Below are 14,118 nucleotides of genomic sequence, written 5' to 3'. Positions count from 1 at the left end.
CGGACGTTACTTCTGTGTTTGGCAGGCAACAAGGGGGCAGGGGTGGCAGGGAGGACCGCTGCCACCCCAAAGATTTTACTTTAAAATGGAGCGCTGGAGGGGGAAAAGCAGCGGGAGGGGTAAGTACAACCCCCCCCCCGCCCTTAAAGCGACACCCACCCCTGGCGTCGGACTGCTGGACTGGGCAATATGCAAACCGGTTCGCAGGCCTCCAACATGGCCTGCGGACCAGTTTGTGCACATCCCTAATTAGTAGTAATATGAACCAATTGTCCTATTACTTTCACTACGAAGTATTAAGTTTACAGCTATAATGATGCCATCCCTTCCCCGCACCTGATCCAGAGTACATAGTGCGGAGCCCTTGTAGCATGAGAAACTGGACAAGCAGCACTAATGGCATGAATAGCAAGGCTCTAAGGGCAGTATGAATACAGATCGCTCCCCTCCTTGGCCATGCTAGATATAGTGTAGCAGGCCATGATGCAGTCTACATGGTCACCGGTAGTGCATTGAACTATTCTGACCAGAATTATAAAGTTGTCGCTTCTGTTGAGGCTGTGTGGAGTATCTGGCTAAACTAGACTTTGGGCTAGGGAGGAACTGGCATCCATGTTGAGGAATCAGTCATTCTACAGGATGTGTCCCATGGACTGAGAGGATGCTGAGTGGACTAGCTATTACCCTATGATGCACTGATGACAGACCTAGGATGCAGCTGTACACTTGCACTTCCCAGCTCATGCACAGAATGGCTGGAGCACAGCCATGATTAAGCTATGCTGCTCAAAACATATCTTTAGCTGAAGACATTTTAGTATTTTTGCTATATTATTTTTCCTCTTATCTGTAGCGTTACAACTGATCAATAATAATAATAATAATAATAATAATAATAATAATAATAATAAATTTTATTTATTAGCCATACGTGATGAAATGGTGCAGGACCACTTTTATGCAAATGAGCTTAGAACCTTGAAGAATGTCAATCTTAAGAGGTGGTTAGAGAAGTTCAGTTGGAGTGGAGATTTAGTTCTGGGGAACAGTCTCAAAGAGGAGTTGTTCTGACCCTCAAAAGATAAGGCAGTCTAAAAAAAAAAGAAGGACTGGGCTATTAGGACAGTCAGTAACAAAGACTGGGCTGCGTAGTTCTGGGAAGGAATCTGGTTCAAAGGTTAAAAGCCTTATATATTCTGTATAAAGTAATTAAGTACTGTGAGAAGTTCGAATCATCAACTCAGTAATTAAACAAACAAACCTCAGATAACATCTTTAAATAAATATATTATTCTTGTTTTGTTTTAAAGTACACCTGACTGAGTGATTTCTGTAACAAATCCCTCCTCACATCTGCAAAGTCATGTTATCAGGGAAAAGAAACCAACAGTTACAGAGGCTTCATCGTAGAATTGGTGGCAGAGGAAATTTAAGTACACTTATACAAGCCAAAGTAACATCTTTGAAAATAAACTTTACACACATCCCCGATTCAGACCAAATGCCACACCACCCCGTAACAAATTGTTCTTTGGGAAGCTCACAACCCATTAAAACATCCAATCAAAACATGTAACACACATCAAATCAACACACACACAAACAACAACATACAAAACAATTTTAAAACCTGTTTTGTTTTAGATCAAATTTTAAATTCAATTTTAAAAAGCTTGATTGAGCAGAAAGGTCTTCCCCTGGCACCTAAAAGAACAAAGTGACGATGCCAGGTGAACCTAACTGGGAAGGCTGTTCCATAAACAATCAATGAAAATGATCAAGACAATAAATGATATGTTTCTAACCAGGTCAGCAGACATTCCTTGACAGGTTAATAGCTTGCCTATTGATTCACTTAAAACCTTGATTCAATTACGAGTGTGCTGGACCGATTTCTCAGCCTTTGGAACTGCCTGGCATACAAGAGCCAGTTTCTTTCACATATGTTACATTACTTTAAACATTGTCTTCATTAATTCAGTAAACTAGAGTGAGTTCAAGCTTAACAAGTTGTTCTAGTAATAACTAACCTACTTTCCTTTCACTATCCCTGCAACTGGAATAAATTTGGTCCAAATTGGTTAGGCTGTTCACAAGTTAGTCCACTTAAGTCTCAAATTTTCATGCGTCTGCCATCTTAAATTGGGGTGGATGACATCATCACAAACTATGCATTTGAACTACCCCTGTATATCCCTACAACTGTACCAAGTTTGGTCCAATCTGTTCGCACTTGCACCTCAAACGTTCATGAGTCTGCCATCTTGAATCAAGATGGAGGACATTATTATAAACTACACCACTGAGGTGTCCCTATGTGTCCCTACAGCTATAGAAAATTTGGTTCAAATCGGTCAGGTGGTTCACAAGTTAGCTCATTTGTGCCTCAAATGTCCACACCTCTATCATCTTGAATTGGGGTGGATGACATCATCACAAACTATGCTGTTGAGGTGTCCCTATGTGTCACTCACTAGAGCTGTAGCAAATTTGGTTCAAATTGGTTAGGCAGTTCACAAGTTAGCCCACTTGTGCCTCAAAAGTTTATGTGTCTGCCATCTTGAATTGGAGTGGATGACATCACAAACTATGACATTGAGGTGTCCCTATGTGTCCCTACAACTATACCTGATTTGGTTCATACTGGTTTAGGCACAGCGAAGTTGATAGTGAGGACACATGGATGGGCACACACACACGGAATGCCAGGTGATCCTATAAGCCTACTGGAAAGTAGTCTAAAAATGCACATAAATGCGTAGGAATATCTTTATTTTGGATGGATGTTTAAGACTGAACTGATGGTTTCTATAATTTAACTATTATTCTTTCAGAAACATCTTTCAAGAACTTTCCCTTGCACTATGCACAGTGTATTACCATACCCGTAACTTGCTCAGTCTACCTGTATAGTTAAGTGCACTTTCTATTTGGTATTTCCCTTCTCTATCAAAATTCAGAGCTAACAAAAGGCTGTATAAAGATAGAGAGCAAATTATGCAAAGTGAAGGCTGACCATTTGAGGATATCATTTAATAACAGCAAAACATCCCCCCCCCTTATGAAATGATTATGTATGTGGATCCTCAGTGTGCCAAGGCTTCACCTCAAATAGGATGAGGCTGTATAAAGATAGAGAGCAAATTTGCAAAGTGAAGGCTGACCATTTGAGGATATCTCTTTGAAATGATGCAACACATGACTTTTTTTGCAATATAAAATGAGGTATCTATCTATCTATCTATCTATCTATCTACAGGTGAAACTCGGAAAATTAGAATATCGTGCAAAAGTCCATTAATTTCAGTAATGCAAATTAAAAGGTGAAACTGATATATGAGACAGGCGCATTACATGCAAAGCGAGATAAGTCAAGCCTTAATTTGTTATAATTGTGATGATCATGGCGTACAGCTCATGAAAACCCCAAATCCACAATCTCAGAAAATTAGAATATTACATGGAACCAAGAAGACAAGGATTGAAGCATAGAACAATATCGGACCTCTGAAAAGTATACAGTGTACTGTGCTTGATTGGCCAGAAAACTCGCCTGACCTGACCCCATAGAGAATCTATGGGGCATTGCCAAGAGAAGGATGAGAGACATGAGACCAAACAATGCAGAAGAGCTGAAGGCCGCTAATGAAGCATCCTGGTCTTCCATAACACCTCAGCAGTGCCACAGGCTGATAGCATCCATGCCACGCCGCATTAAGGCAGTAATTGCTGCAAAAGGGGCCCAAACCAAGTACTGAATACATATGCATGCTTATACTTTTCAGAGGTCCAATATTGTTCTATTCTACAATCCTTGTCTTCTTGGTTCCATGTAATATTCTAATTTTCTGAGATTGTGGATTTGGGGTTTTCATGAGCTGTACGCCATGATCATCACAATTATAACAAATTAAGGCTTGACTTATCTCGCTTTGCATGTAATGCGTCTGTCTCATATATCAGTTTCACCTTTTAATTTGCATTACTGAAATTAATGGACTTTTGCACGATATTCTAATTTTCCGAGTTTCACCTGTAGTACATTTCTATACCACCCCATCCAAAAGTCCCTGGTTCACAGTTCACAGGAACTCAATCCTGAAAGAGCTTTTCCTTAAAGTGTCAATCCCAGGACACAGGTACTAATGCTTCTTCAGATCAAAATCTACAGAAGTTCTGTTCCTGCTTCACCAATTAAGCCAAAATTATTTCCTGCAAGTGTGTGCTAAACAAATACGGAAACTTAGACCCTCTCAACTTTAGTGTCAGAGCATTCAATTGAATTCTGTTCATTGCCAACATGAGATTAGAACTGTTTACTCTCCTAGACAACTAAGAGTAAGGTTGACACCATGAAGACTAACGCATTTGTTGTGACATAACCTTTAATAGGTAGGACCATATCTCATTAAATGCTTCAAGAGTTTATTCAAACCAATAGTCATGCATAATATGTTTCGGGGGAGGCAGGAGTGTATGCATGCTATTATTTATTTATTTATTTATTTATTTAATTACATTTTATATTCCGCTCTTCCTCCAAGGAGGCCAGAGCGGTGTACTACATACTTGAGTTTCTCCTCACAACAACCCTGTGAAGTAGGTTAGGCTGAGAGAGAAGTGACTGGCCCAGAGTCACCCAGCAAGTACCATGGCTGAATGGGGATTTGAACTCGGGTCTCCCCGGTCCTAGTCCAGCACTCTAGCCACTACACCACGCTGGCTCTCTGTTATGTTATGCGCAACTATACAGACTACTGATAACTAAACTGCAAGTAAAGTACTATTCATGATGATGGGTTATATTCTGAATAAAGGTAAAGTGTGCCATCATGTTGATTTCGACTCCTGGCACCGACAGAGCCATGTAGTTTTCTTTTGGTAGAATACAGGAGGGGTAGTCAAGATGGGACAAAACATTCTAACTAAGCAAAACAGAGTAAAGTGGTTTGGTGATTCCCCCTAGTGCCTGTTCTCTACTTCATATGAAGATTTGCACAGATTTGTAGAGAAAAATCAATACCTGAAATTCTCTGCCAGTAGCTGTGCCCTAATAAATATTCCATTTAATACACAAACCAAAAACACAAAAATAAGTATCACTACCAACAGAAATAAAACATCACTCTAGATTCCTCCCTCCCACCCAATTAATTCTAAATCAGTTTCCTGGAAATCTAAATAGGGGGGAAATTGCCATTTCTGAGTATTATTGTATGCACAAAATGTTTTCAGATGGCCCGAACATCTTTTAAAATAGTACATTCTAATGTATAATATACTTTACATACCTTGCCTTTTTGTTGGCCTTGGGTTTTGGTGTGGTGTTTTTTGCTTTCTTTTCCTTTGGCTCTTTTGGAATCTTAGGGGTTTTGGGAGTCTTGGGTTCCTTAGGCTCCTTCTTCTCCTTGGGTTCTTTCGGATCCTTCGGCTCTTTTTTCACCTTAGGTTTTTTCTTTTTCTTTTTCTCTTCTTGGGAACAGTCCAGTGGTTTCCTGGTAGGATCCTGGTTGTCAACCCCACAGGGAAAGCCTTCCTTACCAAAACCTTTACTGGGACCTTCTGCAACTATGTGGTTGTTTTTCTTTTTCTTTTTCTTCTGCTGTGGCTGCTGTTCAATTGATGGAAGGTAATCATCACTTTTCAGTAGCTGGGCATTCGGTCCACTAACCTGAGTCATGTCTGGCACTGATTTCTCTAAGAAGGGTTCTGATGGAGAATGCTAGGGGGGGAAGGCAATACATAAATTAATTTTTAAAATTTAGTCTTTAGAATACTCATTTACTGAATTTAAAAAATGGCATTTTCCCCCCAGAAGCCTAGGCAGAATGATTGGGGGGTGGGGGAGAGAAACCCTTAACTACTAATATTTAAATACATTTCTGCAAAACAATTATGAGCAGTGCTAAAAGGAGTAGAGACAAAAGGGGCAAGCTACACAGAATTTTTATGGACATTGCAAATATACTAGATGGCATTCAAAACTTGTGTGCAACACTGTGCCACTGAATTCTCCTCCTGATCACAGTTGCTGCACTCACTCAAGGAGAGCACTTGCACACTCACAGAAGGGACTTCCAAGAATGGTGAGCCACTCTTTAGATGCTGCCCAATGACTGACTGAACTGGAGATTTAAAAATACAAGGCATAAGCCTACAAAGAGAATATGTTTGCATTATAGGTGGCCCTCATTATTCGTGGTCCTGGCACCCACGGTATCATGTATAACCTTCAAGGTCCTTTCTGGCCACCATTTTGCTGAACCGAGCCAATTTGTGGGTCTTTGTAAAAATAAATTTTAAAAATCCTGCTATTGTTAGCGGAAAATTGGTGGAACTGTGGGTTGTGAACACCTGGAGAGCATGGCATGGTAAACTGTTGCTCTTATTTCTGCCTTTTACAGCCTTTTGGTGGCCTTTTTTAAATCTCCAGGAATCTAACCACCCCATTCACTCATGGTCTTGTTATCCACGATAGTAGCCAAGAACGGACTCCCCTGCAGATAACAACGGCCCACTGTGCTGTGTTTTAAAAGGGGGTAGGAAGAATTGTATGAAAAATGATAAATAAAAGTTATTGATAATCTAGTCGGAGATGTGAAGTGGAAAATTTTGCCATACAATTGTCCTGGCGAAATAATTTTCATTTAAAAAATTTTGTTAGCCAATATCCGGTCTAACATTGCACATGTGCAACAGTGTGAGTTCCAAACTAGCTATGCTGCTATTTGGTGGGGGCGGGAGGAAACATAACTTTTGCCATCTTCCCTTCCCTTTCAAACCCACTGCATATCATCAAAATGTCCTAGAAGGGAAATGTCACACAAGGGAAAGGAAGACTAGCTAAAATTCCTTCCCCTGCTCAATCAATAATGCAGTGGTAGTCTGGAATGCGCACTGCTGTATGTGTCAAATACTAGTCCAGATGTCTAGCATTGTTTCATACAATTCACTGGTAACAGTGAATGGATGCCAATGCAATATTAAACATGTTCAGCAACTTCAAAGTTGTAATTAATGTTCTTCAGGTGATCATACCTAGGAAGGGTGTGAGAATATTTGAATATTCCAATAAAAAACTTCTTTACACATAAAGCTTTGAATTTGTTTCAGTATAACAATTAAAGTACATGCAATGTCTTTATTGATCCCTCCCCACCCCATAAAATACTGAAGTTCAAGTACTTCGCTACTTAAGCTTTTGAAATACAGTGTGGGAAACTAGTATATTGGAAGTAGTTTGCTTGCTTTTAACTGAATAAATAGATCATAATCTATTTAGGATATTCAGGAAAATTTACACAGTAATTTTAAAAGAAAAAATAATGCAAATTTTATGGAAATGAGGGCGAAATTGGCATGGGAAATTTTCTAGAATTTTACCTGCCATGTCTATAAATAAAGAAAAAGGGAAATAAGAAGTGGCAGATACCTGTAGGATAGAGGAAAATCACACAGTTTAAATATAAATAAACTGTGTTTATTTATCACACACTTTATTGCCACAACACAGTTTTCTCTGTTAACAGTGGAATTGTCAAGCTGCAGAATGACCTATTTATAGCTTTATTCAAATTAAATGGACTTGTTTGATACTAGCATATTAATGACTGAAGGAATAACTAATAGACAGGATGCTATGAACCAAGGCTTGAAAATACACACTGGCTAGTAAAAGCTCTTGCAGGTAAAAGCACCACCTGTACAAAAATAAGCATTTCATCAATAAGATACCAATGCAACTTTTAAGCATTCATATGTTCTTTTGAATATACATAGCTGTAGGTCTCACTATGGTCCTCTACATAAGCTACTGTTCAACATGGCTGTAATATTAAAAAGGCATTATCATTCAGCAGTGTTCCAGTCACCCATTAAACTTCATGCATATAACCAGTTAAGCTCTACTTGCATCATTTATTTTTTTTGAAAAATTAGCTTTACTTGTATCAAAATCACACTGTAATTTTCTGGTTTTTCTCACTTATTTGTTGGTATGTTGTTCTCATCAGGTGGATTCAGATATAATGCAGAACCTAACTAAGATTTGTTTAACAAACCTGGACTGGTGCCACAAGCACCAAATCAGTTCCATCCGATGGTTTGTTTGGGTCCCACCCCTTCTCCTTACTTCCCATGATCTGGGCTTGCCCCTCTCTATGCAAGAGATACTGAAACAGACCAAGATTAATCCACAATTGCAGGTTCAGATATCATAGGAGACTAGAACAATTGGGACAAACAAATCATATCTGAAGGACCATTTGCTCCCAAAGGAGGGGGTCATTGCTCTGTGTGTAGACACTGAGAGAGGCTCAATTGTTGTGCCCATAGGACAGATGTTCTTGGTAGGGATGTGTGAAATGTTTTCGAGTGTTTCAGGCTCAGAACAAAATCCTGTTTCGATTCGAAATGTTTTGACATTTCAAGTGTCATGGGGGTGGGGGGACTGGTTTTCCCTAACCAATAGGTTTTCTGGCACAGACTTCCAATCAGCTTGCAATCTCCTTGCTTCTTGGTTGGGGTTTGTTACCATACTCATACAAATAAAGTGCTGTCATGGGCAACTGTACCCCCAATGCCCGGGGGGGGGGGCGGGGAGGGAAAACCCAAAAGAAAGGAGATGTATTCAAAGGGACTGGGAGGCAGAGAGAACCCTTATAGTGTACCTGTCTATAAGGATACATCAGGAGAGGAGGAAGGCAGTTTTGAGTTGCGGTTTTCTCAGCACAGAGTATAATATACTGTGCTATTGCTGCTATAACTATCTGGTTTTGCTGGATCTCAAATTAACAAAGGCAGAACCTGGGTGCCTTCCTTCCTTGAGTTGTGGTTTGGTTTTTTTGTGAGATAGTATTGTGGTGAGAAATGGACAGTGGCAGCTGTGTGTGTAATATTTCTGATCCATGTCTGGCCTTGATAATAACTTGTGCTTCACTCACTACTCTGGTCTGCTCTGCAATTACAAACTGTACTCAGTCAAAATGTGGCTGAAGCCATTGCTCTATTTGAGTGTATGGCAATGCTTGCTGCTAAGTAAGCTGCTATGTAGCAGCTGTTGCAGTGCTAGGAAGTCATGTAAGGACTCATAATTGTGTGAGAGAGAGCAACTTGTGGCAATGATGTTACTGCAGCACAGGCACTGTTGCTGGCAGTGGATTCTGGGTGAGTGATTCTTTTTTGGACATTTTTGGACTATGTTTGAAAAGTGTGTTCTGTGTTGGGAGGGACAGGTTCATTTTTACTGTATGCTTCTACAGTGTTTTCCAAGACAGAGTTGCAAAATGCATTGCAATTGCAATGCAAATCTTGTGTGTGCAACTTGTTCCAGCCATAGGGAATTATGAGGAAACTTGAAACATCCTATTGTTCCCCATGGGTAGCTCCGTTTCGTGCACATCCCTACTTCTTGGTCATTACCCCCAGGCTTTGGAATACTTTCGCAATAGACATCTGCTACCTGTCACTCACACTGCTTTTAAAAGGCAGGTGAAAACCTGGCTTTATACTCAAACCTTTATATTTTAAAGGATGCTGTTCTTATTTGTTATTGTACTGCTTTTGTGCGCTGCACTTCTATTGTTTTATTGGTTTGTTCTTAATTTTTTAAAATAGATTTTATTGTTTTAATATGCTGTGAATTACCTTGGGATGATTTGTAATGAAAGGCACTATATAAACTTAACAGTAACATCACAAACAAATTTCAAAACTTGCATTCAGATTGTGGTTTAACTGAAAACCATTGTTTTTGATTGGTGAGGTTCAGACATACAAACTAACCTCAGTTATATCAAATAAATCATGGTTCCATGTGATGTCTGAACCTGCACATCCAATCATTTTATTCTTAGTCACTCCTGCTTAGCTTTTAATTTTCATTTCAATCGTATTTTAATTCTGTGTCATTTCTACATTGCTGTAAGCTGAAACTAGCACTAGTGTCCTGGAAGGGCAGGGTATAAATATTTTAAATAAATAGATGTCCCATTCTCATATGCAGCTTTTTAAAAAAGTGACCATCATTACATTGCTAATAAAACAGCAGTTATTTATGACAGTCTTCCTTTATAAGTTATTTTTTACTTTATTTGTTTTACAAAAACTTTGTTATTGACAGGCCAATCTGGACAAATTTATATACTGCATTTCTGATAGTCTTTCTGACAAGGCATTCGAGATGGTTTAGTAAAAATTTAACAAAAAACAACAGCAGCAGCAATATTGTCTCAGGTTGTTAGAGGTCTCTTCAGCAGCTGATGGTATGAGCTCCTCACCTATACAGGTAATGCCCTTGGGGTGAGATAACTGCCTTGCCTGCCATCCATGTTCAGACATTATTTTTACATAGGTTCTATACAGGAAAAATCACAGCATGTGCAAGGCTAAATTATGCTGGCCATTAATTTATATTAAATCCATTATTTCCCCCTACTGAAAGCTGAAACTTTCAGGTTTTTTTCTTACAGATTTTAATTTCCAGTTGTTTTCCTTCCCTCATTTTTGGAGATGTTATAGTACTCATGTTTTTTATCGTTATGCTTCTCACTCACATACACACAAAAGAGCTGTCTCACTTTAGGGACAATACAAGAGGTCCTTGATTATCATAGGAGTTGCATTCCACAACACCACCATAAATGCCACAATCACGATAATTGAAACCGTTTGCCTATGAGAATGATGGCAATACGTTCCTCAGTACATAAAGCAGTAGAAATTACCAAAAAGAACCAAAAAAAGAGGAATTCAGCACTGTACCTTGGCCACTCCAGCTCTCCAGTAGTGGCCCCCCAAAACAAAATCTTTCAAATTCCATCAAAAGAGATCCCAACATGGTTCCACACTGCCTCCAGAAGTACCTCAAAGCCAGAAACACCACCAGAAATGCTGCCACTGGAAGTCTGAATGCACAGGAACCACAAACGATCAAAATTCACCCACACAATAACTGAAGCTGGGTATATATAAGCTGAACCATGAACAACTGAAACCGCAAACGCAGAACTGCAATAATCGAGGGCCTCCTGTACCTCTACCTGCAAGAAAGTTCCATCTACTGATTATCTATAAGACTTTTGGATATTTTTTCTATTAATCCCTGTGTCTTCTCCCCTTCTGCATTCTTTCTTTAATTAGTACTTTTGTGTTGGTGTTTCACTTCAATTCTCTATCACTCTCAACTCCTGTACTCTTTTCAAATTATTCTATACATCCTACCATCTCAAAATGTGGTTTAATTCTGTTGAATGTCCTCATTCCTGTCTTACGGCTACAGAGCATCTGGTGTCATTTCCAGCCTTTAGAGTACGGAGCCATTTTGAGGTTCACTCTTGGGAGGGAAGAGCCTTCAGACTACGCTCTTGTTGGGAAATCCTAAGGTGAGCAGTGGGACAAGAGGCCAGTGTGAGGGAGAAACAGAGCTTTTGTTCAGCCACCATCAAATCTTGTGCCTCAGGGTGGCTTGCCTGTTTTCCCACCTTCACTCACCCTCTCACCAGTCTGTTTCTTCCCTCATGCAAACAACTGCTGTAGTGGGGAGGCGAGCTGATCATGCTTCACTAGCTTGGATCATCCTTTTTAGTAGTTTCTCGCTGCCAACTCCCTTTGTTTACCAGGCAGGGTGAGAGGAGGCAGTTATGAAAGAGACTGTTGCACTCAGGCAAGGAAAAGGCAGGAGGGCTGCAACCAGCATAGAAAGAACTGACAATTTTTAAAAGGTGCCAATGAGGAGCTTTGGGATATACCCACCATGTAAGCAGGAAAAGGAGAGAAAGAAGAAAGCTCATTTTTTTGGCACCCACTAAACCCATGAGGCCTGCTCCTCACTGGCTGACAAGTTGGCTATCAGGGACTCTTGTATGGTCCTCTGACTAGTAGCACTGTTCCTTTTTTTTAAAAAAAAAAAGCGAGTTGGTAGTGATCTTTGGTGCTGTGATATTTTTAAGTTAACTTGTACCATGCTCAAATGGGTTAGATGATAAGAGACTCATTTACTGAAAAGCAGCCACAGTTGCTCTTTTATTTTTCACTGTTATTAAGTGAGTGACCTTAGTGAAGCATTTTTAAAAACGGCAATACTGCAGAAGTCATGGTCAGGATCTTTGATTTGCATATTTATTGTGGTAGAAACCAACTAGATGAAACTATTTTGTTACAGCTCAGTATGCTTTGGAAGTGAACAGTCTTCAATCAGGCTTGTTTCCAGGTAAGCAAATAGGATTGCAATCTTATCAGGAAATGGCATGCCATTTATGCTGCCCACTACCACACAGTGATTCCAGTTTATAAAATAGGAAGCATGAGGAAAAAGCCCATACTCTTTCTGTTGGCACTGCCACTAATGTTGCTGCTATTAGATCTATTCCACAGTGCTACTGAAGGCTTTAAATGAGGTTTTCTAATGTGTTCAGGTAGATGGCCCCTGAAATAAACATACATGCATATGCAACACTTGGTAGAAAGTTTGCCCTCCCATGTAGCAGAGGGCATTTCTCTGCTGGCTCTTAGACCCAAAGAAGAGCCCCAATTTGGGGGCTGGCTCTCAGACCCAAAGAAAAGTTGTCAAGGCCTGACTAGGGGTGTGCGCGGAACCACCAAACTGCGGTCCGGCACTGGGGTGGGGGGTGGCTTTAAGAGCGGGGAGAGGGTTTACTTACCCCTCCCGCCGCTTTCCCGCTAATGTGCCGTAATTTCAGAAGTAATAGGGGCGGCAGGATACCTCCCTGCCGCCCCTTCCCAGCTGTCACTATGAAAAACTCCCAGGAGTCCTTTGCGCGCGCGCACATCACACAGACGTGAAGTGTGTGCACGATGTGCACGCGCACAAAGGACTCCTGGGAGTTTTTCATAGTGATAGCGGGGAAGGGGCGGCAGGGAGGTATCCTGCAGCCTCAATTACTTCTGAAATTACAGCACCAGAGCGGGAAAGTGGCAGGAGGGGTAAGTAAACCCTCTCCCCGCTCTTAAAGGCACCCCTCCACCCGAACCGGACCGCCCAGGTCCAGACCGGTCCAGAGGCCTTTACCATGGCCTCCAGACCAGTCCGGGCTCATCCCTAGGCCTGATATGAGAGGTGAAAATTGTCCAAAAATATTTCAGTATTTATTAGATTCAGACATCTACAAATCTTTTAGAGGAAAGGTGCTTTTGTAAACATTTAACAAACAGATGGTCTGTTTTAATCACAATACCAGTATAGCAAATTATTGGGCCTCCCCACCTTCCTAACAAACCTCATGGTATTTTCTTAAGGAATTCTATTTAATTTTACAGTGGGCATTTTGTCATCAATTTCGACTGTCTGACACTTAATCAATACCATAAACATGTGTCATCAAAGTGCAGGATTCGCCAAAACCTTCCCACTTAATAAAGCAAGTAGGGAAAATCTCCACATCATGAACCTTTAATATCAGAAGTAGTTATTTATGTTAACTTATAACTACGCAAGTTTCACTTGCTATCTTGGAATGGCTTTCAAGGCTTTGCAGTTAGTTGGAGAATTTTTAAAATCAATATACACCTTGTACTACTTCATAAATTTGAAATACAATTTTAAATATTCAGATATAGTATTTGTACAAAATTAATTAATTTTACTTTTCAAATATAAAAATATTTCCAGATACATTTCTGATCTTTTAAACACACTAGTAATGTTACAAAGAATGAGACTGACTGTGTGAGTATTTTGTTAAAGCAATTATTACAAACAAATTCGGACAATTCTCTGAATATCAGAAGCCAAATTTTCAGAAACTGTAAAGTAAAAGTGACTAGGCTAGTTATGCATTACAGCATATTTACCTGCTTGGATATATTAGAATATAAACTTTAAAAACACTTCTACCACAAATTAGTCACCAACAATTCCATTGGCTCAAGATATCCCTCTGCCTCATAACTACCACTCTTCTATTGCAGTCATTTGGGTGTAGTTAAATTTTGTTACAGAAAGCTTTCTGCTTTCACCAATCTTTCCTGCACTAGTCCCCTCAGTGGATTAATTCTGCATCCTGTTCTGTTTGTTCTTGTACATAATAGGTTGATTTGTGACATCCATATTTTCTAAGCTGTGGGAAAGATTGCTTGAATGAGTTATGAAATACTGATTAA

General features: G+C 39.9%; 1 protein-coding gene across 12 annotated transcripts in view; it reads right to left on the bottom strand.

The window, feature by feature from the left end:
- The window catches only part of CHD7 (chromodomain helicase DNA binding protein 7), a 292,592-nt gene that overhangs the window by 126,186 nt on the left and 152,288 nt on the right, over positions 1-14,118 (bottom strand). For all 12 annotated transcript variants that reach the window (XM_053246208.1, XM_053246203.1, XM_053246209.1 and 9 more), the window contains one exon: positions 5,292-5,722. In XM_053246208.1, the coding sequence (XP_053102183.1) occupies positions 5,292-5,722 (431 nt within the window). The remainder of the gene's footprint in view (positions 1-5,291; positions 5,723-14,118) is intronic.

The sequence above is a fragment of the Hemicordylus capensis genome, chromosome 4 (genome assembly GCF_027244095.1).
Source record: "Hemicordylus capensis ecotype Gifberg chromosome 4, rHemCap1.1.pri, whole genome shotgun sequence".
NCBI classification, from domain to species: Eukaryota; Metazoa; Chordata; class Lepidosauria; order Squamata; family Cordylidae; genus Hemicordylus; species Hemicordylus capensis.
This window is presented reverse-complemented; position numbering and strand designations above follow the sequence as displayed.